This window comes from Hyaena hyaena, unplaced genomic scaffold, assembly GCF_003009895.1.
Source record: "Hyaena hyaena isolate Hyena2069 unplaced genomic scaffold, ASM300989v1 scaffold_191, whole genome shotgun sequence".
NCBI lineage: Eukaryota > Metazoa > Chordata > Mammalia > Carnivora > Hyaenidae > Hyaena > Hyaena hyaena.
Window position 1 is genome coordinate 1,493,360 of NW_024080824.1, and position 27,388 is coordinate 1,520,747.

At 35.8% G+C, this 27,388-nt stretch overlaps 1 protein-coding gene across 4 annotated transcripts in view; it reads right to left on the bottom strand.

The window, feature by feature from the left end:
* Positions 1-637: 637 nt before the first annotated feature.
* Positions 638-27,388, bottom strand: part of PDLIM5 (PDZ and LIM domain 5) — a 222,054-nt gene continuing 195,303 nt past the window's right edge. For all 4 annotated transcript variants that reach the window (XM_039241296.1, XM_039241295.1, XM_039241293.1 and 1 more), the window contains exons 9-13: positions 25,371-25,545; positions 11,255-11,435; positions 8,700-8,820; positions 5,172-5,287; positions 638-3,826 (exon numbers count right to left, since the gene is read on the bottom strand). In XM_039241296.1, the coding sequence (XP_039097227.1) occupies positions 3,737-3,826; positions 5,172-5,287; positions 8,700-8,820; positions 11,255-11,435; positions 25,371-25,545 (683 nt within the window). In that variant the 3' untranslated portion in view covers positions 638-3,736. The remainder of the gene's footprint in view (positions 3,827-5,171; positions 5,288-8,699; positions 8,821-11,254; positions 11,436-25,370; positions 25,546-27,388) is intronic.

Here is a 27,388-nt window from a genome sequence, read left to right on the forward strand (position 1 = left end):
GTGCAATGACGTGATTGATAGAAACCAAACAGCAGCTATTAAAATGTCAAATGCAGACTTGATGCCCTTATAAGTTTGGCTTCTGGAGTTTAATATACTGTGAGCAAATAGACTTGAATTTGTCTTTTATTTCCAATATACAGCCTAAAACAGAAACATTCCTCTTAACTTTATACACTTGGAAAAAAAATCTTACTCAAATCAATAAACAAATGAGGAACAGATGAGCCTACCTAGTTATAGAAAAGTTAACTAATGAGATCGGGCTGAGTTAACTGTGAATTAAGGTGCCTTGCTTGATTAAAGCATGAAAATGTTGATGACGACTTCCGGCATTTAAATAGGATATGTGATACAATACAGTGCTTGATAGGGCAGGTTATTACAATAAACGGTTTCAGCAATGAATATTTTTTAAAACAATGGGACTTATTAATTTACAGACATGCATTGTGTACCTGCTACACGCACAGCATAAACGTGGCTCAGAGTAGAATGAACGTGACGCTCTTTTGCCATATAAGAGGGATTCTCCTGAGAATCGTGACTTCTCTTCCGATCCTGCGAATCCTATTTTATCCCCATGGTCACTTTAACGGGACCCACGTGCCCCCCACAAAAAGAAAGACCAAGAGAGCTTATTTACATCACTGCGGCCATTTATTTATTGATTATGTGCACATTAAGGTATAACTATGCTGATTATATTTCTCATGTGGTGTTTAATTAGAAAATGTAGCCAAAAGCAAAACAATACAAACATATACAAACTGAAAAATGTAAAGCAACAGAAAATAGAGATTAACAGAAAGGCAAATGATATTTCCAAAAGCCAATACCTTAAAACATCTGGAGGATAAGGATGACAAACTGACGCCACACCTGACCTGTGGAAAATTACTCAGTGTCTTCCCCTCCCTTCTGTCTGAAAAGCTTCTCCTTTCAACAGGGATGGTTAAAAGACTCTATACATCACAAAAACGCTAATACAACATTAGATTCATACTTGCACAAGGGAGAGGAAGGTTATCTTCCAAGAAAGTGGTCCTAATATACTACCCCAAGAAAATGGCACCATGAAAAACCTTTTTGTTGTAGATGACTTTTGACTGTAGGTTTCACTAACAATTGGAAGATTTCAACTCTCAGTTCTGTCTTAACACTGTGACCAAATGACCAGGCTTTAGTGTTCGGCTGTACATGCAGCCCAAATCGGCAGGAAATAGTGTGGTGCTGGGAGCATCCGCGGTGGGGCCCTCTCTCGGCCGCTGCTCCACGGGCAACATTCAGCCCTTGGTAGTTTATGAATTGGATGTTATGAATTGGAACCTATCACTAGCGTTTCTGAATCTGGGAAATACAAGTGGGGCATATTTTAGAGTCATATACTGTAATGTTAATCTGTGTGATACTAAGTACAGCATTCCAAAATATACATCAGGAAACACTACAAGTAAAGACTCTACAGGAAAGAGGTAATACTTAAAAAAAAAAAATGCTACTGATCCGGAATATTTATAATCAGAAAAATAAATATTCAGGGAGCTCACCAGAAGAATAAAGTGCTCTGCCAGTTATTAAAAGATTAATGCTGGTGTGTTAAATATGGCATTCCCCACTGGAAAATACAGAGATTCTTCTGGGTTATAATTAGTATTTATTTCACAGGATTATCTGTTTTAAGAACAGATAAAAAGCCTTGCCACAAAAGAGGACAAAGCACAAAGACAAAATGATAAATTAGGAAGAAGCAATGTTATCCTTTTAGGGACAAAATTTAGAGGAATGCAAAATTATGCTTCATGAATGGTGTGTAGGAAGAAAAGTCGAATAAAAATATCCTTAGTGTAAGATAACTTAGTAAGAAATTCAGGTCAAATAAAAAATTCTTTAGAGGAAATACCTATATGCCATTAACTTTTTCAAATACTATCTTGGCACAGAATCTATAAAGGCAAAACTAAACAACCAAAAAAAAAAAATCTCTACTACATCAAAACAAAACCATCAATTTATTTTTTATCGTGTAAAGAAAGAGACTGACATTCCGATATGTGACCACGCACATTAGCCAGCATGAACTCTACAGGTGGTTTCAGCAGCAATGAGAAATAACGCACAATTCAGTCCCAGCATTCTATTTCAAAAATAAAACTTCCTGCCTCCCTACAGATGCAGGGCGAGGAGGTAGGTGGGGGTTCCTACTGGCGAAGCCACTTCATGTCACCCTTCTCATTCTTTTATTCCCAGTTAGCTATTATCTGTATATAATATAAATCTACTAGGCCATAAATTAACAGCTTTCAGGACAGATGCCTTGGAAAGTTCTTAGGGAGGTTAAACAAATATTAGAGCCTAAAACCTCCCTCTATAACAAACACGCACACAATGGAAGTAAAGTCGTTAGTGAGTTATGGGGCAGGGAGGGCTTGGGGTTCTGTCTCAACTTTAAAAGGACCTTGCCCCAGACAAACTGATATTGTACCTTAGTGGGATCGTGGGCTTGCATCCCTTCTGGAAACAAAGAGAAAAACTATCCAATGTCATAATCTGTTATCTACATAATTTTCCCCCCAAATACAAAAAACAACAAATGAGCCAGTCGGGATAATTCCTCCTGTTTCCCTCCTATACTACCAACCTTTGGGAATAAAAGCTTCCCAAACTTCGTGATCACATTTGGAAGTGGTTCATCTAATATTGAGAGAGCTACTGAAAGCAACAAAACAAAACAAAACATCCTAGATTTTTATCACATCCCCAAGCCAATCTTTTACTTTTCTAATGTAGAATTAAAATTATTCTGCAAAGAGAATTCTCGAAACTTTATTGGTCAGTAGTACAAATCTGAAACCTATCTAATGGATTTCTTGTCTGAAAGGGGAGGGGATTTTTAAAAATTATGGATACAATGGTCTGATTTACCGTAATTCCTATCCACACTCTCTTCTACTTACTCTCTTAACCTCAGCATGAGGGAAGGGGGTAAAATGGAGTTTGACTAGTATAGGTCATAAACCACTGAATACATAATTAGAAATGGCCATATTTTAATCAAAGGTGAAAATTTTGAAATTTATAAACTATGTGGTGGCTTTTTGGAGGGGGGAAGATGAAAGAGAAACACAACACCTCCTATTGGCATGGCACATTTTGATAAAAAATCATTGGTCTTTCCTACTGGAATGATCAGCTAGAAGACAAAAAAAGTACATACAGTTTTTTTTTAAAAAAGTGACACATACTACTGATAAAATTCTGTTTCAACTCCTATTTCCTCTTTTAAAGATAAGCACTATTTTTGAAAAAATACATTTTACTTATTGACAGTGCAAGGAGATTTTCATTGCTTTTTACAGGTTTACTCAGAACTATCTAACAAGGAAAGAAAGTTTAATTATCTCAGCCTAAATGTTAAAGGTTTTTATTCTAAAGTTTAATTCTTCACTAATTTATTCTATGATGAATTTAATAGTCAACCAAGAAACTGGCTTTTATAAAAGTTATTTTATGGGCAGAAAATACAGGAAAAAAGTAAATATAAATGCCAAACTGTCTCTTTACTTTACAAAGCCAAACATTTCCTCATAGACTTGGTTTCTAAAGCTGGAATTTATCCCTTCAGGGTCACTATTATTTTTCAAAACTCCTACAAATATTAAATCTAAAAATTAATCGTAATTCTAATTTTCCTCTTTCTCTTAAAATTTCTTCTCCTCTCCTGAACTGTTGACTTTCAAAAATTCAGAGAATGAGCATGTTTCTTGCAAAGTGGCTTGTCCTTCTTGGAGAAAAAGGTCTGACCTTCCAAACTTTCGCAACATACCTGAAAAAGAAGCATTATTTAAAAGAATATCATTATTTTATCAAATATGCCTAAGAAGGGAAAAATGATTTTTCACTCACTGGATAAGACTTCAGTTGGTTGTATTAGACATTCTGATATTTAACAACCACTATGATATTTTATGTCATCTTTCAAAAGCAATGAAGAATGACTTTTTTTCTGGAATGCATTCTAATTTATTTAAATCAGTGATCACTATTTCTATTATGAGTGAAGTATTTGGCCCTAATGGAAAAATGAACACATAAAGAGGTCTCATTAAATAGAAGTTCTCTTCCCAGATTCTAATCGATGTGACTCAAAACAAGAACAAATACAATTGCTTTGCCAGATATTCCCGAGCCCCCAGACACAGAACACCTGAGAATTATTTTTAATTCATTTCTTTGTTCCTTATAGTAAAAACCCTGGTCAACATCTGGCTACCGGAGGATTATACAGTCTGTTAACTATCTGCATTTACACTTCTTGTCTTTCCTATTGCCTTTGGGTAGTGTAATAGTCTTGAGCATCTCTACCAGAAAATAGGAGCAGACGAATGTGCTACTAGCTGTAGCATTTTATAGGTACCATGAAGTCTGCGAGAGGGAGGAGGTAAACAAGACCAGTGGTAATGTTTGGGGAAATCCTTTGATTTCAAATAACATTACTTTTTTTCCCTTCATACAATGGGTATTGAAAACTAGTAGGTATAGTAAATCTAAGAAAAAAAAAATCTGAACAGAATATCTTTATTGGATATTTACTTTCTAAATTAAAAAGTCTTAGGGTAATATAAATCTCTAAATCTATCTTCGCCATTAAAAATAAAAAATATTAAAATATCAAATGAAATAGGTAAGTATATCACTTCATCTTTATTATAGTCTCAAAAAGAAAAAATATGATTCATGGACTATTGCTAAGGAAGGAAGCGAATCAACATATAGTTTACTTCCATGCTTAATTCAACAACAGATATTTTTAGAATTGTTTGTTTCTATTTCAAGTACTCATGTTTCCCAAAATTGCTAAGAACACTCCAATAAAATAGTTTTTAAAAAATGCCAAGGTCTCCTACTGTTTTAAGAAACCTATAGCTTTTCCTTATAAACATAAATTAAAAATAGGACTTTCTCCAAAGGGGTAAGCATCTTGTTCTGTGTCAAGTAATTAAAAAAAAAAAAAAAAGCCAAAAATTTTAATGAACAACTTTCAGAATCACTATAAAAATATTTTTAAGTGTGAAGGATTGAAAGACAGAAGACCTGTTATTTCCAGTTGGTGCTTAGGCTAAAACTGGCCATACTGTGCTCTTCTCACTTGGAAGTAAGAGCTTACTTACTGAGCATACAAAGCAAGTGTCATGCCAGGTAGAGCCCAGGGCTTCCAGGAACATGTCTCCGGCCTCTATGGGAAATTCACATCCACGGCATATGGTACCAAAAAGGGCATAATAATCTGTATTGGGGTGGTGGGTGGGTGGGAGACATAATTGAAACATGACAAAGCTTTAGAATAATAATGCCTAGAAAGCAGCAACAAAATTGGAATTAAATGAGAAGATAAAGGTAAAGCAACCAGTAACTAGAAAATTTTCAGAGGGCGTGTTTTGGCCTGAGGTATATGCGTAGCACGGTTTAGGTCACTTGGGGGGTAAATGTTACCTATTATATAACTTAACGTCCTTTATTCTATTTCTCCCCATAATACTTCTCACTTATCTCCAGCTATGTATGAAGGACAACTCTGTTCTCTGATAAGTTATCAATAGACATGGCTGTGTTAACAAAAGACAACTTCCAAAAACTAGCAACAATACCACTAAAAAACATAAATCAAGAAGAAATATCTGATGTCAGCACATTTCCTAGAGGATATAACTTGGAAGGAAAGAAAAAAAAAAGTCACAAGGAACTTCCACCAGTAAGTGCCTGGACTGAGGTTCTAGCCGGACCGCATCGTAACTGTATTAGCCACTATTTCTTTTGCTGCAATTTCCTTTCAATTGTATGACTTCATGCTGAAAATCCTTAGCCAGAGAACACCATTTACTTGACACAGATTACAGTTATAAAATACCAGTAAGATTTTCTTCTGAAGAAAGCAGGTTTTGTTTTTTTAACATTTATTTATTTTTGAGAGACAGAGCATGAGCAGGAGAGGGGCAGAGAGAGAGGGACACACAGTATGGGAAGCAGGCTCCAGGCTCTGAGCTGTCAGCACAGAGCCCGATGCGGGGCTCAAACCCACAAAATGTGAGATTATGACCTGAGCCGAAGTCGGACGCTCAACCGACTGAGCCACCCAGGCGCCCCCTGAAGAAAGCAGTTTTGATAAGATGTTTCTTTATTATTACTAAATTAGAACTTAATGGCATTATTCACTTATGCAGCCACTCTCACTGCTTGTGTTTACTCCAACCTGGGCTGGGGCAGAAAGTAAACTATCATTTCCAACTTGATTTACCTTTCTTAAGGTAAGTAATAATAATGTAATATTAAAATAATAATATAATACTAGTCAATATTCCTTAGCATCATCTGCTCAACACCTATCCGCTGAGTCCTATGTACCAGTCATCGTTCTAGGCACTGATGGGTGGTACTGTGGTGAAGAAGACAGATGTGGCTTCTCTCTTTACGGTGATTATATTCTCATTGGGAGCAGGATGTTGTCATTTATTGTACTTTTCAAATAAGTGATAATAAATAATTTCAGACTGTGTAAAGTACCATGAAGAAAATAACCCTGTGATACAGAATAGTTAGAGGAGGTGTGTAACACTCCATTAAATAGGTAGGTTAGGAAAGGCTTCTCTAAGGAGGTAAAAGTTGGGCTGAGGCTTGACAAAAAAAAAAAAAAAAAAAAAAAGAGAAATCACCACAGAAAAGCTGTGGAAGAACGTATCGGTTAGAAGAAACAGCAAGTACAAAGGCCCTGAGGCAGGACCTTAGCATGTTCAGCAAAGCAAAGCATGTTTGTATGCCTGACAGAGGGTAAAGTGGTAGAAGACAAGGTTGGCAAAGCAGGCCTACCAAGGAGTATATGTTTACTCAAGTGGAAGCCAAGAAAGGTATCGAGCATAATCTAATTTACATTGAAACAAATATTATCATAACTTCTATTTAAGGGTTGGAGAAAGAAGATGGATCATTTTAGTTGGTGATTAGAGCATTTCAGGCAAAGGGTGAGTTGGATTCGGTTGTGACCACTGAGGTGAAGAGAAATGAACAACTTATATACACTGAGGGTACCTGCTAGAATTTACTAATTACATTGGATATGAAGAGAGTAAGGGAAAGAGCAGAATCTTAAATTTTGGGATAGTGGTCAGTGGGGCATTTATTGAAACAGGAAAGGCTGAGCTAATAACAAGTGTTGGAGGTTAGTAAAAATACAAGAATAGAACACCTTGATTAGAAGTGACATTTAAATAAATCTTCAAAAATATTTTTCCCTTTCTAGAAGCAATTTGGGGTTTTAAAAAATCTGACTTCTTAGACTACATTAAATGTGATATTAAGGCAAGATAGTTGCATACATATTTAGCTGGATAGGGACTATTTGCCAGTTAGTCAAAATGTCTTGCTAAACTTAATTTTAAAACAAAGAAACAACCTCCCCTTTCTTCAGAAGAATTAAGTGAAATTACAAAACGTGAAATATTCTGATTGAATCACATAGCAGCTTATAGCCATCCTGTCCCCGAAAAGCCCAGGGATGAGACAATTCACTGGAATTTCCACAGAGCTTCCTGGTGGATAGTCTGGCATAGATCTAGACTGGTCCTAGCTAGGAGCTGAAAGGAGTGAGTGAGCAATAAAAGGTCAAGTGATGCTGACTAGACTCAAATTAGAAGTTGACCGCTCATGGGGCGCCTGGGTGGCTTAGTCGGTTAAGCGTCTGACTTTTGCTTAGGTCATGATCTTGCGGTTCGTGGGTTCGAGCCCCGCGTCGGGCGCTGTGCTGCCAGCTCAAAGCCTGGAGCTTGTTTCAGAGTTTGTGAATCCCTCTCTCTCTGACCCTCCCCTGCTCACGCTCTCTCTCTCTCTCTCCTAGAAATAAATAAAAAACATTAAAAAAAAAAAGTTGACCACTCCTTTAACTTAACCAGTGTACAATATTCCCTTCCTCCAGCACCACACTTTGAAAAATCTCAAGGCAGATCAACAATAAAACTCCAAAGTAGAAATGCACTGGTAATGTATGCAGGCATGAAAAAGGGAAGATATTTTATTTTTTGAAACGTATGTGTGGTACCAACATCTAAGAGTAATATTAATAAACAAGTGTTATAGAAGCTCACTTACAGCCTTTGGGAAAGAAAAGCACGTGTTCAGAGCTCAGGTAATAAGACAAATGTAGCCAACTGATCCTTAGAGTCCAGTTTATGAAAAATAATTTTACTAAGGGAGCAATACAAGCCCTCCCATTCAGTAAGAGTAACAAAGGACATCCAATGTATTTTCAAGGCAGTTGCCTTAAAGAGCAATTCAATATCATGTTCAATAGCTGAACACTTCTCATGTTTGTAACCGCCCAAAATTCACCATTAGACTGTTGAGAGGTGGCTTCAAGCTACACAGTGTGGTAGAATTCATACCCATAAACTAGGGATTCAAGTAAAATATTTTTCTACTAGATAATGCTTACATGCTCATTTCTCTTAATGAAGTTGGGAATATGTTTTGAAAAAATCACATAAAAATTTTACATAGTTTTTTTTGCTATATATTTAGAGTAACATTAAATGCCCCTAAAACAACTCAAATTTCCTTTAAACTTTGCCCCTTATTTCCTTTAAACTTTGTAGTAACATAAGGGTTAAGTTTATTCAAAAGTCAAGAAACTAATGGCTTCAGGATCTTACCAGTCTCACAGTATGGTTCACCATCCTCCAAATGAAAAACATTATTACGAATGGGTTTTCCACAGGCCACACATACAAAACAGGAAACGTGCCAAGTTTGTTTCAAAGCATTGATGACTTCCTGTTATAGAAAAGCAACTGGATATAAGAAAGATGGCTATACACAGAGGCTTACTCTACTCGTTGTACCAACATAGTCCTTTTACATTGACTCAAAGTAGGCACACGCTTTGTCTTTACCATCAGCTCTTCCTCTAAAGACAGACTCACAAATGGCCTAAACTGATACACTATATAATACGTGTGTTTTCCACAAATACACATCAATAAACTTATTTAAATAATGACTGTTGTGTTACTTAAACATTATACATGGGGTGAATAAAGTAAGCATTTCCTAAGTGCTTGCTACAATACATTCTGCTTTCTCTCAAAAGGGTGTCAGGGAATATTAACTTACAAAGGTTTCATACTATTATCTTGAAAATGTCATGGACGAAGGGCAAAACGCTTAAAAATTAAACAAACCTATGCTTTGGTGCATTATAGGAACAATAACATAATCAGGGTAATCCAATCAATTTAACACATGTTTAGGGTTCTGGAAATCAGCTGTGACTACACTAAGCACACATTCAAATGAGCATCTAAAATTTGAACCATAAAGTATGGATTCTCGTCAACAATGACCCTATGATTAAAAATACCAAGTATCAAAGACTTGGGCCAGATTTTAATTAGTAAGAGAAGTCTTAAGAAGCTGGTTTTGAAAGGAATCATTTCTTTGCATTGAGAGAGATGGAGCCATTAAACATTATTTTTGAAGATTAGTTAATAAAATGGGAATTTACTCTTTCCATAATATTTATCACAAAAAAAGAGGATGTTACACATAAAATATGGTTACAATTTTGTAAATGAATTACTTACAAAGAGAAAACTGGAAGAAAATACATCCTAAGTTTTCAGGAATTATCTGGGATGGGTAAATATATAGGTCATTTTAATATTCTTCTTTACATTTTTTTTTGTAGTTTCTAATTGTTGTAGAGAGAAGTATTTTTTTATGATAAAAAATTGTCAAAGTACAATGATACAGAGTAAATTATTAGCCATAGAAAATGAGACAGTTCATTAGTGATGGGGAATGGGAAGAAATGGCAGTTATTGAGAACCAAGAAGATGACCATGAACATGTACAACAAATGTACACTGAGCCAAATCATTTCTCAAGGCTCTTAGCATTTATTTCCCTTTCTATCCTTGAGACAGATTCCTATTCCTTTGAACCGGCAATAGAACAACTAAAACACAATCCAGAGGATCTGTCCCTCTAGTCAAGTTCCAGTCCATCTCTAAGCCGATGAGGGTAAGATTTCCATTTCCTAACTTCATCTGGCTCTAAGACTGTTACCTGACTTTGTATTATTAATTATTCTAGAATCTGTAGACTGTATTCATATACTGAAACAGTATTAACATATATTCCACTTATTATTTGTCATTTGGGAAGGTATAGCCTGAATCATGCTACTCCTTTGTTCCCAATATATTGTACGAATTAATAATATAGAAACATTTCATGTGGTATATTTACAATTTAAAGTGTCCTCAAAGTTTTAGACCCATTTAAAGTAATATGTAATTGATGTAATATGAAATTCAAACTAGTCAATAATTCTTACTAATTTTTCTCTCAACTGTTATGAATTAAAGTTTCATTATATTTTTATAAAGAGAATAGCAGAATTCAGCAATGCCATCTCCATCTTTTGCATTAGTTTATTTGAGTTTCGTACGGGATCAGACACCTTGGCTACTTCTAAAATAAAATTCCAATTCCTGGTCACCCATAGGAAATGACTGACCCTTTCTTTGTAAATTGCACACTGAGTATTCCCGAGCAGGAAATTCATTTATTCATCATTATTTATTATGTATCTGACTCCTCCATTACTCCCTTTTTGAAAAGGAAAAAAAAAAACAACCCAAAACAGTGGTTAGATTATTTTTCTATCACATGTCTACTCTCATAATATAGGTTATATTTTTAAACATTATATGCATTTAAGAAAAACAGATTATTTATAGGCTTCATGTTTTATATATTTCATGAGATCTGTGCCCTGTGCTTGAACCCTGACAAATGAGGAAATGCTGGTCTTATAAAAGCTATGGAATTTAATTTAAAACAGTGAAGGTGTCAGTTCTGAGAACTCTGATGTGTGTGGTCCTGTGCGACCTCTTCATTCCTGAGCAAACAGGGTCCTGTTGAGGTAGCACACCCACAGTAAATTATTTTTTCCCCACAGTGGCTAGACTTTCACCAGACAAGTGAGCACTCAGTAAGACAAAACCAAAGACAACTTAACCCCACGAGTCCGATACACTTCTACAGAGGTCTATTTAGTTTTGCTTTACAATAATAAACAGCGATGAAAACACAGAGGGGATCAAGCAAGAATAAAAAGGAAAATTGATGTAAGGGTTTCAAAACAAAAAAATCATTGTGCTTTAAAGCTCACTCAGAATAAACACAGGTTTCTGATACTCACTCCAAGGATCTTCCTTTGGCATCGACCACATTCAGGAGCAAAGAATTTCTCATAGCACAGCTCACAATACAGGGCTCCCTTTTCCTCTACAAATCCAATGTAGGCCATTGTATTTTTGCAGTGAGCACAGTTAAATTCTTCTGGGTGCCAAGATTTCCCCAGTGCCACTAAGAATGGTCCCCTGCCAGAAGAAAAGAGATCAAGTTGGCTTGGGAATAAAAGTTTCTAAAGTTAGGTTGGACAGAATCTCTTTTATGCAATGTCCAAACAATTAAATACTTGCTCAATTATCCTTCTCAAGGGCTGAAACCATGGGTGCAGTAAATTTACATAGGAACTCTCTGAACATTTATGTGAAGAGAATAAGGGGGAGGAGTAGAAAGCACTTAAGGGATTCCTTCAACAAAGGCCAATTCCCCCACTTTTTTTCACCTTCAACAGATTTGGTGTTTATGGTTTTTGAGTGGCAATGAGTGGGTCTGTCTGCATCATGATTATGATTGAGAATGAGGATGTTAACTCTGATATAAAATGATGTAACCAGGAAAAAAATACATGGTTTAGCCAGAGATGGACCTTGACATTTTTATAAAATAAAAAAAGAAGAGAAATCTCAATTTGGTAAAGTTAAGAATCTTAAAAATAGTATTATTACCTGAGAAAACACTGCAGTCAATTTCTGTTCCCCCACATTGTTTCATATACTTATTTTTCAACTCTACCAAACATATCAAATGTTTATGACCCTTCCAAATAGACTATGGAAACTGTCAACTGGATATTAGAGACTGTTTTGAAGCTACTTAGGAAGGTTTTTATTTAATTAAAACATGACTGATTTTTAATGCACATTTGTATCAAGGTAACAAATGTTTGTAAAGAGATTTTTTTCCATTAAATACTATATAGTCATGAAATGATAAGATGGGTTTGGTTTCCTTGACAGGAATCCATTATGAAGCCTTATCTAGTCATGAAGCCTGCAGAGATGAACCATTCTAGCCTCTGCAACGTACTTTTCAGTAGCTCCATCACACTAATTTTTATTCACAGAGTGGCTTTACCTCCAAGGCACTTTTACACTTATCTAATTTGTCCATGCAACATTCCTGTGAGATAGACCAGGGCAGTTATTACAAACTCAGTTTAACAGATGGAGAAGCTGAGATACAAAATGTTCAGAAGATATGACAAACATCCTAAAATCACTGACGGAGTGAAGGCCAGGAGCCGAATTTCCTGATTTCTAGCAAACTGCTGTAGTCACCTGAATATTCTGCTTTTCATCGCATTACCTCAATTATCATCACCGAGTGACCACAGGGTTCATTGCCAGTGAACATGGATACCTGGCTTCTAGGCAGAGTATTAATAGGAAAAGTCACGGTAACGACCATCACAAAATCGAAGCATTCTTCAGCCTTTTAAAAATAACATAAACCTTAGTATTCAGTAACTCTTTCCCATTGGGAAATTCTGTGCAAATACGTTGATAAGTTTACTCAGAACCAGCACCTGATTCTCTAAGAGTCAAAAAAGTAAAAAGGCTCTTTGATGAATGATAAAAATGTGTTCTGTGAGGTATAAGAGGGTATTTTCTAGCCTCATATTTTTGTTAATAACATGACGCCACCACTTTTATCAGTTGGTGCATGCAGTTCTCCTTGGCATTTGAGACAAATAGTTTATTATTATGTTTATAAGCTTTAGGGCACCAGAGTTTTGTTATCACTAACAAGGAATGTCTTTGTTAACTAGTTCCTGCCAGAAAAAGAAAGGGCTATAGATCTCTTATTCTGTAACCAAATATGTTACTTTGGGTAGATTGTCCCTCAATTTTTAGCTGGATAATACATAACAGTCCTACCCAACAATATCCTTACTCTTATTTTCTCAGTATATATTCAAAGATAAACCAAGGAGTCACAATGTCAAAGCTAGACAAAGTTTCATGAGTGCACTGAGCTTTTCCACCGAGTGGTTATCTGGTTATATAAGCTTGAAAAATCTGCCAGGTTCAATGTGCTGTGACCATAACAGAGTATGGTAGAACTCTGCTAACATCTGCTTGGACACTAAAGCAGATTCCAAAGAATTTGTTAGGCTGAATTTTTTTTTTTTTTTTGAGGGCACATCTTCAGCTCCTGTATAGGCTGGATGGCCCCTGAAGTCCTATATCTTTATTCAGCTTTCCAGTTTGCAAAAGAAGTCAATCTAATCAAACTCCATATTCTATATGGATGCACTTTTTTCTCCACAAACACGGCTGTCAGTGCCAGCAAATATTTAACAAAATTCATCTGAGGAAAAAAAGTCATTTAAGAAAAAGTGATTGAGGAACACGCAATCCATTTTTAGATTTCCTAAAATATGTGTTGAAATCAAGTCAGACCAGCAGAGAAGGGCACTCTGCAAAGCATAGCACACTGGGCCTGACCCATTCCACAGAATGACTCCTTTAATGACTGGTGCTCAGTGTGACACCATCAGTCTGCACTGACACTTGTCCTGGGAAATGGCTCCGTGACAGTCACCCTTGCTCTTCTTCTAACTAAGCTGCCGTTGACAGTGTTACCTGCTGGATCACACAGGGTCATTTTCACATGGACTCTCTGGAGAAAGTCCTTTCAGGTTTTTTTTAACAGAACAGTTTTGGTTCTTCTGAGCAATGGGTTTTTTACTCATCATGTAGCAAATTTAAAAATTAACTTTCTTTTTCTTGTTGACCATTAAAAGGCTTAAATCCAAATTTAGTCTAACCCTAAGCAAGTATGTAAGATCATGACTATAGGTTTTGTCAAGTCTCAATGAGCAAATTTTTGACCAGTCTTCCTTTTTAATGGTCCCATTCATAATTTTCATTCTTCTTTTGCTTCCTTTTGTAATTTAGATTTTCTTATATTTCATGTATTCTTTAAAATGTTTTTAAAAGGTTTATAGAATAGTGCCTAGTACAAATAAATTAATTAAATTCATTAAAACTATCATCCATTGAGGGACACCTGGGTTGCTCAGTCGGTTGAACATCTGACTTCGGCTCAGGTCATGATTTCATAGCTCATGGGTTTGAGCCCCGCGTCAGGGTGTATGCTGGCAGCTCAGAGCCTGGAGCCTGCTTCGGATTCTGTGCCTGCCCCCGCCCTCTGTCCCTTCCCTTCCCTCTCAAAAATGAACATTAAAAATATTTTTTAAAAACCTATCTGATTGAAAGAATAATTTTAGTTTCTTACAAATCTGAATAGTGAAATGTCTTTAACAACAGTAATGAAACTCCCCCTGCATCTTTAAAAACTGAACTGAAAATAAGCTTTGCTCTTGCCAGAGCTCATTTCTTAAATATGCTCAGTGTGGTACTAGCCCAATTGGATATTCCCTGGCCTGGCTGAAAGAGCACCTTTTCCATCATGTCCTTGAAGTCATGTATAGATGAAACAATAAAATCTCTTATATATAACAGAGTACTCTCTTTTCTGTGTTGTCAGAGACTAATTTAACAAATTCATTAATACAGGATTCACACTGAAGAAGTTCTTCTTGTTCCAGGTAGATTGGGTTTCCATCTGTGACCCGGATGACAGCAAAGTGGAATTAAGGTAACAGCAAAGTGGAATTAAGTATGCAGCTACCACTCTTCGGGTCCTCCACCGAACTGCCTTTCCCAAACACCCCTGACTGACAAAGGAGGAGACAGGAAAGAGTTCAAGCACTGACTGTCTGACAAAGGAGAGTTAACGTAACTTATGAAACTTTTTACCCTATGTATCGTCTGTGAGACTTACAACAAAAAGAAAAAGAGAGAGAGAGAGAGAAAGGAAGATGGGGAAAAATGTCAAAAGGAACAGGAAAAGAAAAGCTTACATGGTGAGAGGTGAAGGGGGTTGCAAATTTCAACAGGAATAACCTAACAGGGATTCATTCAGCTTCAAAATCAAGTGCTTCCTTCTTGACAATCTTGTAATTTAATTCGAACAATAACTCTCAGTGATAGATATTAGCTCTATAAATAGATGAAGAAAATATGAGAAGCTACCTAACATTCCTAAGATCATGTGGGTGATGAACTATAAAGGTGGAATTCTACGGCCCAGCTACTGGAGATTAGAAATCATACTTGACCCAAAGTTACTGCTTCAGTAGAAGTTAAAAAAAAAAGAAAAAAGAAAAAAAGAAAAAGCTAAGAAAATCAAAAGAAGTTAATCAACAAAAGTTAAAAACAAAGCCACATGAGGGGCACCTCAGTGGCTTAGTCGGTTAAGGGTCCAACTTCAGCTCAGGTCAGGATCTTACAGTTTGTGAGTTTGAGCCCCGCACCGGGCTCTGTACTGACAGCTCGGAGCCTAGAGCCTGCTTCAGATTTTGTGTCTCATTCTTTCTCTCCCTGCCTCTCCCCAACTTGTGGTCTCTCTCTGTCTCTCAAAAATAAAGTAAAAAAAAAAAAAAAAAAAGTAAAAAATAACAACAACAAAGTCACATGAAAAAACAACTTGTGCTCAAAGATACAAATGGCACATGATAGTCAATTAGGTATAATAATAAAAATGTATAAACCGATTTTATGTCATTAATACGGTCAAATTTTGGAAAGAGCTTAGTATGAGCAAGGAGTCCAAGAACAACAGAACCACAGGAAGAGTTTTCTGAAACAGAAAAGATTATTGGGAGGAAACACTACCCCCCCCCCAACAGTCACAAATACAAAGACACACACAGGAAGAGTAAAAGAGAATGAAACACGAACATGACAGTGAAATACACTACCTTTTAAGACTTAACAGTACTCAAAATTAGCAATATTAACAATCTTTCCTAAAATTTACAAGTGCTGCATTTTTGACACCCTTAATTCTTCCTTTCCAGTAAACTGTGCCCAAACTTTCCAATTTGGAGCATTAAATAATATATTTCTATTTTTATTGAGTATCATCTTTAATTTGTAAGTCCTTTAAAATACTGCTTTTAAAAGGTTGTGAGGCCAACTATAGCTTTTTATTTTAAAGACATAAATGACTCACTGCCCAAGAATAAATGCACAGGTAAAACGAGCCTGAACATAACAGTGAATTAAAAAGGACAAGTTCTAAAAAAGGTAATATTAACTGATAATTCTTTAAGTCTATTGGAGACAATTATACTCAATTATTTATATTGGTTATTATAAAATTCACGAAGAAGGGAAAAGTGATTTTATGTGTAAGACAAGTGAGGTACAAATTCAACTTGGAGAAACTGTTATCATACATTCCTCCAAATATTTTTTAAAAGTTCATTCATTAACTGAACAAATATTTCCTAAATGCAATGCTATGTGCCAGACACTTCTCTAGGAGCAGAAAATGTGGCAGGAAACAAAGCCAGGAAAGGCCCTGCTCACACGGAACTTCCATTCTAGCATGGGGACAAAACAACAAATAATGTTTTTTTAAAAAAGTTAGATTTTAAGTGCTGAGGAGGACAACGAAGCAAGGAGGGAAGATAGGGAGACTGTATATATGGAGGGGGCAGATTAAACACGTGGCCAGGGACAACCTGATATTTTAGTGAAGACCTGACTGAGGCAAAGGTGAACCATGCAAATATCCAGGGCAAGAGAATCCAGGCAAAGGTAACGGCAAGTGCACGGGGCCTGATGAAGAGGCCCAGGGGGTCTGAGAAACAGCAAGAAGGCCAGTGTACCTTGAGGAGAGGAAATAAGGGGGAAATTACCAAGTAAGAAGGACAGAGAGGTAATGAGGTGGCAGTGAGGTGGGAGTGACTACGTAAGGGCCTTTAGGTCGCTGTAAGGATTTTGCCAACTGTCAACCATTATGGGGTTTCCAGCAAAAGAGTAACATGATCTGATTTATATTTTATCAGGATTACTCTAGCTACTATGTTGAGAACAGGCAGGTAAAGGTCAAGGGCAAAAGCAGAAAGATACTAGTTGGAAAACAACTTCATTATCCCAGGTGAGAAATAACCGTGGCTTGGATTAGGGCATTAGTACTAGTATAGACAGTAAGAAAAGTTCAGATTCTGGGTATATTTAAAAGTTAGAGTTAAAAGGATGTGCTGATAGATCACGTGAGGTCTGGGGAATTGAGAAAACAGCTACCACAAACCAAGAAGACCAAGACAGGGTGAGGAGATAGCATGGTAGGCAGAATTCTAATATGGCCCCCAAGATACCACCCTTCTGGTGTACATGGCCTATACGATCCCTTCCTTCAGAGTGTGGGCGGAACTTGTGAATATGATGGAACATCACTCATGTGACTAGTTTATTTTATTTGGCAAAAAGGATTATGCAGATGTCATGTGAGTTCCCTAATCAGTTGACATAGAGTTCATCAGAGTTTAGAAGCATGTTAATTTCCACGTATTTGTGAATTTCCCCAATTTTCTTCTGTTACATATTTCTAATTTCACTCCATTCTGATAGAGAACATACTTTGTATGACCATTAGTCCTTTAACAGGTATTGAAACTTGTTTTATGGTTTAGCACATATGGTCTATCCTAGAGAATGTTCCATGTGTGCTTGAAAATTTGTACTCCTGTCCCACTAGTTGAATAGTTAGTTCCATGTTATATATACATAGGAATATAGTGCACAGTGTACCAGTGAAAACCTCGAACCCTAATTTATTATACACACAAAAATTCTGACTAGTTACTAAATTCCAATGTAACAAACAATTTGACTTGTAAAGGGCAAAAGCTGGGCCTTGGAAAAATAAATTTAAGTATTAAGGATATTCTATAGATGTCTATTAAGTCTAGTTGTAGTGATGTCCAAGGCTTCTTGCTGACTTTCTGTCCAGTTGTTATACCCATTACTGAAACTGGGGTACTGAAGTTTCCAGCTATTATTGTTGAATTGTCTATATTGCTCCCATCTATTCTGCCAGTTTTTGCTTCATGTATTTTGGAACTCTGTTATTAGGTGAATATGTATTTATAATTGTTGTTACCTTCTTGATAGATTTAATTTTTTATCATTATAAAATGTCCTCCTTTTCTCTTTCAACACCTTTTTTCTTAATGGCTGTTTTATCTAACATTAGTATATAATGTCACTCCAGTGGTCTTTTGGTTAAAGTCCGCATGGTGTATCTTTTTGTACACTTTTATTTTCAATCTCTTGGTATCTTTTAGGGCAAAGTGTGTTTGTTATAGGCAGCATGTAACCAGATCATGATTTTATCTATTCTACAATTCTTTTAATTAGAGTGTTTAATCTATTTACATTTAATGTGTAATTTCTGATAAGTTAGGAGTTATGAGTGCCATTTTATTTTTTTCTAGATATCCTACGTCTTGGTTGCCTTTCCTACATAAAAGAGTAAAAGAGGAATTAAGGTCATCAGCAGACAGTTAATGGGAAATAAGTTATTACAGGCTTAAGGAGAAAAAAGAAGACATGAAATGGCTTTCTGGGAGAATGGAAAAGTAAAGATACTAGAGAAATACAGAAGATTTTTGTCACTATTAAGAACATAGCTGAAGGGTACTTGGATGGCTCAGTCAGTTGAGCATCTGACTCTTGATTTCAGCTCAGGTCATGATCCCAGAGTGGTGGTATCAAGCCCCGCATGGAGCTCTGCTCTGAGCATGGAGCCTGCTTGAGAGTCTCAGTCTCTCTCTCTCTCTGTCCTCCCCTTTCTGTTCTCTCTTTCTAAAATAAACTTTAAAGTTTTTTAAAAACCACATCTGAGATTAATAGTCCTGAATTTAAAGTGTCACTGGTTAGTATGGTTAGGTTAGAATGGGTTTCCTTCCAGTCACATCCACCTTCACGCGCCGGCACAGAGTAAACCAATAGTTAATTTTATCCAGCCTAGTGGTTTAAGTTAACTGAATATGATGAAGTGAGAGACAGGCAAAGGAATTGAGGATGTATGCAAGGGATACTGATGAATGAGTGTCTACAGAATTCAGACTGAATAAGAAGGGCAGTAAGGGTATCAGGACCCAAGGGACAGTGAGAAGGTATTTGAAACAATGGATTAGAAGTTGCTGGGAGGCAGGGAGTGGTCAAAGGATTGCTAGAATTGAGGTAACAGGAAGAGAGTGGAAATATAGGCTGTCATTCTTGAGTTAGGTGCTTAGAAATGAGATTATGGAGGAAATGTCATTAATGGTAGAGGAAATGACTGAAAACTGGTGACTGAAGTTAACTAGAGGGATCACTAAAGTAGAGGATGTCAGAGAATTGAGAGACCTGGATATTAAAAGGATCATACAGATAATGAAATCACCAACATGGATTTCCATGATTAATATATTTTCATGAGGTAAAATTAATTTTTCAGTTTTACAGCTGTGACAATTTGGAACCTTTTGGATATCTCATGATTTTCCTAAGTACTATGATTCAGAACTCCTTACTAGGGATTATCAGGGCAGTACATATATATTTGTACTCTCTCATAATGCTTACATTATTACATATGGTTATCTGTGCCAGGGCTTTGGCTTCTCTATCAGATGATAAAATATATCAAAACTGAACTGTCTCTTGGAAGTCATGTAGATAAGAAATGGTAAAACCTAAATTTGAGCCCAGATCTAACTAGTGTCAGTCAAGGTGTTTTAGGAGGGTTACTCTCTTCTAAGGCCTTGCTCCTCGGTTTATGGATAGCCATCTTCTCCATGTGTCTTCACATGGTCTTCCGTCCATGTATGTCCAAATCTCCTTACAAGAACCCCACTCATAATGGATTAGGGCCCACCCTAGTCACCTCATTTTACCTCTTTAAAAACCTTATCTCCAAATGCAGTCACATTCTGAGGTACTGGAAGTTAGGACTTCAACATATGAATTTAGGAGGGCACAATTCAGTATGTAATAGTCACTTCCTTAAGGGAAGGGAGTTATGTCTTTGATTTCTGTATCCCTGGTGCCTAACCGGAGTGGTACACAAAATAGTTAATGAGTGTTGCTTACAGAATGACTGTATTTCTACATTAGATGAGAAACTGGAAAAACGAAACCTGGGTCATCTATATGAGTCTAAGAATGCATGTATATAGTACAAAGTCATTTTGGTGGCGGGGGGTAGGAACTTCTAATATTCAATCTTTTACTTACTCCCTTCTTTCTCACTTATATACTCAAACATTATGAAGAAAAGTATATTGCTTCACTCAAGCCACAGCAGGTCTGCTTAAGGTGTTTTTCTTCTGATTTAATATAGTAACAAAGATGACTATGTATATACATTAATAATTATGTATTCATATATATTAATATATCTTGATATATATTTTCTTTACACAAAATTAGAATCATACTTAAAATAAAAAATAGACTTATTTTTTAATCTTAATATGATACTAGAAATACTTTCCTTTTTTAATATATTTTTTAATGTTTATGTATTTATTCTGAGAAAGCACATGTGCATGTGTGAGTGGGGCAGAGGCAGGGAGACAGGGAGGGAGAGAATCCCAAGCAGGCTCCACACTCAGCACAGAGTCCCATGCAGGGCTTCAATCCCACAACCATGAGATCATGACCTGAGCCAAAAATCAAGAGTTGGATGCCTACTAACTAACTGAGCCACCCAGGTGCCCCTAAACATTTTCCTAAGTAGTAGTTAAATCATGAATAAAATTTAAACTTAGATCTGGGCTCAAATTCAGATTCTACCATTTACTACCTGTGCAACTTCAGGTAACATGTATCTTCTCTTTGCCTAGGTTTTCTCATCTATGAAGTTGAGGCAATTTGAGTAATTGTCTCACAAGCTTATAAAGAACTGAATGAGGGGCACCTGGGTGGTTCAGTCTGTTAAGCAACCTACTTCAGCTCAGGTCATGATCTCATGGATCGTGAGTTCGAGCCCTGCGTCAGGCTCTGTGCTGACAGTTCAGAGCCTGGAGCCCCACTCATACTCTCTCTCTCCTTCAAAAATAAATAAACATAAACAAAAATTAAAAAAAAAAAGAAAAAGAATTTAATGAGAATTCAGTTAAAACTCTTAGCACATTTGAAATATGCTAAGAACATATTAAACTATTATTATTATACAAATAAAGGATCTTAATGGCATCATAATTGTATTCTTTCCAACTTTTCACTACAATAAATCTGAAATGCTGGTCTGTATTTCTTGCTCATAAATTTTGGTCTAATGTCTTTGGTTGTTCCCTTAAATTCAGGAGCTAACACATTACACCAAGAAACTTTATTTTCAAGTAAAATTTTAACAGAAAGGGAGAATAAATGAAATCTACTAATAAGGGAATGCTGAGAGACTGAAATGCTTGGTGAAACAAGCAAAAACCTCTCCTTGGGGTAACTGAGATGGCTCAGCTTGAGGAAAGTTTGAAAATCACTGAGCAAGAAACAGACCAGTAATGTTAAAGTCCTCTCTCACACTGGAATAAACAATGGGTTGCCAGAATGTGATTGTTCTGGTGCTGTGCCGCAGGCAAACACAGAACAATAGCGCTGTGGCTGCCTATTCCTTTTAAGCATTCCACAGCTAAGAAGAAATTCAAGCACTATAAATCCTGTATTCTTTCACAAACTGTATGTTAATACAAGTGGTGAAGAGATTCTAATGCCACTGGGTAGAACAGTCAAGAAATAAGCTAGCATTTTCATAAACCTATCAGGGAAAATAAAATGTGGTTTTAGCTACATTAACCTGATTTTCTGCTTCCCTATTATACCAGTACTCAACTGTCAATCAAGTCATGAGTATGAGTATAAGAGTCAAAGAAATGGTATTCCTACCATAAATGGATTGGAAATGATCCATAGGAAACTTTTTAAATTTTTTAAATGTTTATTTATTTTTGAGAGAGAGACAGAGTACGAGCGGGGATGGGCAGAGAGAGAGGGAGACACAAAATCTGAAGCAGGCTCCAGGCTCTGAGCTGTCAGCACACAGACCGACGCAGGGCTGGAACTCAACGAACCTCGAGATCATGACCTGAGCTGAAGCTGGACACTCAACTGACTGAGTCCCCCAGGTGCCCCGTGTTCCATAGCAAACTTAATCCACACCTCAGTAGAATTTCTTAGTCATGTGTAAAAGGCCACTAACTAATCAAAGTAATGTCTATTTAAGCATAACATTCACAACTCTTTTAAAGGTTCAAATAAACCAAAAAAATATTAGACATTATATCCAATAAAATGTTTTATGGCGATTTAAGATAAATATGTTCCATAAGAGATAACAGGCTCAATGCTAACATTCAATGATTAAAATTTTCTGAGGCCATTAACTTTGCTAAAAAAATTAAAACAAAATTTGCCTTAATTTGCTTTTACTTAAAAACTTTCTGAAAATGTGAAACCTTTAGAAAACACGTAATAAAACAATACAAATTATAAACAGATAATATAAACTACACTGTGGAAACTAAGAGATATAAATTATAACATAATCCTAAACTTTCCAGAGCTTGCCAGGTTACAATATCCTCTATTGAAGTATCAAGCCTGCAACTGCAGCTTGTTTTTAAAACAGGTGTCCAAGAGAATGTCACTTGATCTATGTGTCCTTGCTTTGGTAAGTGATACAGACACTGAGGCCAAGAACCAGAATTATGCTTTGACTAGATCTCTGAACTGACCACAGTCTATTCAAGCTACTTGAGCATTTGAACACCAAGCAAATATGCTATGTTAATTACTGTTATGTGATCTTGATGTGAATTAATCCCTCTTCCTATTAACCTCCCTAGTAAATGAAGCTTTAATGCTTAGCTGATAACAAGGGCTGGGATAATCCAGAGCAATATAAAATTTAACAGATGAGGAAGCAATAAGTAATGACCATTCATATAATATATATTTATTTCACATGGCAGAAAACCTATGTATTCAAATTACATCGTGGCCAAGCATTAAAACTGAAACCAAGACAGGTAGGGAGGGGTGGGAACGTAATTCCTATTTAGATCTTCATATGTTCTCCACAGCAAGCTTTTCACGTGCTGGTACTGATGGTTATAGGATGCCACAGAATTTAATAATCAGACAATATGAATCAACAACTGATAGGGTTTGACAGTTTGTTAACCCATCCAGCAATTACTTGCATACAGCCACACACAAATAGCAGGGACTCCTGTCTCCATAAAGGGTATTTTTATTCAGAATATAGTATCCCTAACCACCAGTCTACGTAACCCAAAGTACTATAACTTCTAATAACAAATGTTACAAGTCAGAACTGATTTTTTATTTTAATATTAATCCTAAAAATATAACAACTAAATACAGTTGGTAATTAAAAATATAGTTTTATTTATTGGAACAGAGCAGTACCACGCTAGAATCTATTCAAATATTTCTGTAGGGCAGTAACACTATGGTACTACATTTAGGAAACTGACTGTACCCATACTGGTATCATGGCTGGAACAAGGAGTCTAGAGTCACGCATGATCTGTTCACGTAAAATAGTCACAAATGCTTTCTCTGTGTTGGTTACTGTCTAGACTTTGGAAACCTCTACTGATTTTCTCATTCTCCCCATAACCATTATAAATGCTACCACTGCTACTAGCTCATTCTTATTAAGCAGGAACTCAAAATGGAAACTACGTTTAAGTGAAAAGTAACAGCTTACAAAATATATATATATATAATATAATATATAATATAATACTAAATTATAATATATTATATTATAATTCTATTTCTGTAAAATAACACGTGTCCTTACATGTGTGTGTGCTTTAAAAATGAGAGCTCAAATACTAGTAGTGGTTATCTTGGAAGGTCGAATTATGTACAAACTTTTATTTTTGCTTTCTGTTTAATTATTTTTGAAATGTGCAATGTGAACATTTAAAATGTAAAAGCTATTTTATTTTTATTTATTTATTTTTTTACTTTTTTAAATGTTTTATTTATTTCTAGGAGAGAGAGAGAGAGAGAGACAGTGTGAGCAGGGGAGGGTCAGAGAGAGAGGGAGTCACAGACTGAAACAGGCTCCAGGCTCTGAGCTGGCAGTCAGCACAGAGCCCGACGCGGGGCCCGAACCCACGAACCGCGAGATCATGACCTAAGTGAAAGTCGGATGCTTAACCAACTAAGTCACCCAGGCGCCCCTAAAGCTATTTTATTTTTAATCATATACTGTGTGCTGTGTCCTTGACATATTTATTATTTAATAGTGGGTCAATGAAAAGACTATTTATATTTGGTTCTTAAAGTATTGAGGCTTCTTGGGCTCCATTTTAAGTATTAACTAGAAACATTATCCTAAGCAATAATTATGTAATAGAATAGGGGAAAATGCAAGTAAGCCTTGACCTGATTCAACTTTAGAGAAGCCATTGTTGCAACTATTTCGAAACAGGATAAATTAAAAAAGAGGAGCGAGCTTGAGCAGTCATTTCAACCGATTACATTTATTACTTCCAATAAGGCAACTCACAGAAGCAACAAGTTCCTGCTGGTGGGACCCTGGCAATCAACATTCATATCCATGCCTTCTAACATTTAGAAATCACTTATTAAGAAACACCGAGAGGTTAAGTAAGTGACAATATAGTGCACTCACATAAGATCTCTGAGTCTTTTTCCCCCTCATGGAATTTAAGAGACATTAAAACAGATATGGATTAAAAAAAATATTTTAAAGAAACAAGTTATGACTTAATCTAAAATTGAAAGCATTTATGAATAGATTCAAAGGTAATTACATCTTTCAGTACTTAGGTATTCAAAAATCCAATCTTTTTTTCTCTAGGGCTCAGAGTTCTTTACTTTTGTCACTAGTTATTTTTCATCTAAATGAAAAGTCCTCACTTTTACAATCTATAAAAGAATGAAGTTCAGAGAAATAATCTTCAGGGTCCCTTTGAGTCTTAAAATTTAATTACTCTCTGAAAGACCACATTAATCATTATTTTTTCTTAGTTTTGACAGGAATTAATAACTGAGAAAACTGGTTATTTTTAACTTATTTTCAGAGTCCAGAATTACTTTTCATTACAAGCGATTCTATGAAATATATATTTTTTATTTATCACTTGGGTAACTACTACCTAAAAATATAGCAAGAATATTTTCACTGAAAAAAAATCTGAAATCATTCAGAATAAAAAAAAAAATCAACACTGGGATCAGGTACTTTCAAGACAATTCCAAAAATGAATAACCAACCTGATGACCTGGTTACAGTGGGCACACATTGGAGTTCGTTTCCCTGCAGGAATGTGCTCAGCTCTTTGCACTAAAGTGTCCTGGTCATGTGGCTGGGGCTGTCCCCTAGCTGAGGTGGCTGGTGCCACTGCTCCTGACGAAGTTGCACTGCTTGAGATTCTTCCACTGGAAAGTGCTAGGAGTTAAGACACAAAAGAATCAGAAGGAATATAAGCCAAATACAAAGTTTTTCTAATAATCAAATAATAATACTATTTTTTAAAATAATATATTCATAGATAGCAACACAGGCCTACCTCAAGAAGCAAGAAAAATCTCAAATACTCAACATAACCTTACACCTAAAGGAGCTAGAAAGAGAACAGCAAATGAAGCCTAAAGCCAGCAGAAGAAGAGAAATAATAAAGATGAGAGCAAAAATAAATGATACAGAAACAAAACAAAACAAAACAAATCCAGTAGAACATATCAATGAAACTCAGAGCTGGTTCTCTGAAGGAATTAATAAAACTGATAACCTCCTAGCCAGACTCATCAAAATAAAAGAGAAAGGACCCAAATAATAAAAATCATGAATGAAAGAGATCACAATCAACACTACAGAAATACAAACAATTATAAGAGAATAGTATGAAAAACTATATGCCAACAAACTGGGCAATCTGGAAGAAATAGATACATTCCTAGAAACATAAAGTATCAACACTGAAACAAGAAGAAATAGAAAACTTGAACAGACTGATAACCAGCAAAGAAATTGAATCGGTAATCAAAAATCTCCTAAGAAACAAAAGTCCAGGGCCAGATGGCCTCCCAGTGAAAATTTACCAAACCTTTAAAGAAAAGTTAATTTCTATTTTTCTCAAACTGTTCCAAAAAATAGAAGGAAGGAAATAGAAATGGAAGGAAAATTTCCAAACTCATTCTATAAGGCCAACATAACCTTAAAACATTAAAAATAGAAATGCCATACGATCCAGTAGTTCCACTATGAGGTATTAACCGAAAGAAAACCAAAACAGTAATTCAAAATAATATACCCAACCCTATGTTTACTGTAGCAGTATATACAATGGTTAAGATACATAGGAAGCAGTCTATGTATCCATTGATGGATAAGGAAGATGTGGTAAAGATACACAAGGGACTATTACTCAGCCATAAAAAAGAATTAAGTCTTGCCATGTGTAACAACATGGATGGAACTAGAGTGTATTATGTTACGTCAAATAAGTCAGACAAAGACATACTGTATGATTTTACTTATAGGTGAAATCTAAAAAATAAGACAAACAAGCAAAAACCAGAAATAGGTCCATAAACAGAGAACAAAGTGGTCTTTGCCAGAGGTAAGAGGTTGGAGGTATGGGAGAAATAGGTGGAAGGGATTAAGAGATATATCTTCCAGTTATTAAAAAAATAAGGGATGAGAAGTACAGCATAGGGAATATAAAAATATTATAATAACATATGGTGACAGATGGTAATTATATTTACTATGGTAAACATGGCATAATGTACAGAATGGTCAAAAACTACTATGTTATACACCTGAAACTAATATAACATTGTATGTCAACCATACTTAATAAAAAAAATTTAAAATAATTCAGGCAGGAAGACACAACATTTCAAGATAATGGGTTAGCTTTGGGAAAGACACAGAGGAAGGGAGTAAAACTACAAATACAGTATTACAGTGTGCAAAATCACATCTGTAATACTGTATTAAATATCAACGCAAAAGCAGAATAATTATGTAAAAAATAATCTATTCATTTTCTTATTCACTCACTCACATTTATGGAGAGACTATGTATCAAACGCTAGACTGTGACTACAGAAATAAACAGAAAAGAAAATCAAGGATTACAACACAGTGAAAGAGTCTTAAAATTTTATTACTCTCTGAAAGGCCACCTTAATCGTTTATTTTCCCCTTAGTTTTGACAGGAATGAATAACTGAGAAAATTGGTATTTTTAGTTTTATTTTCAGAGTCTAGAGTTACTGTTCATT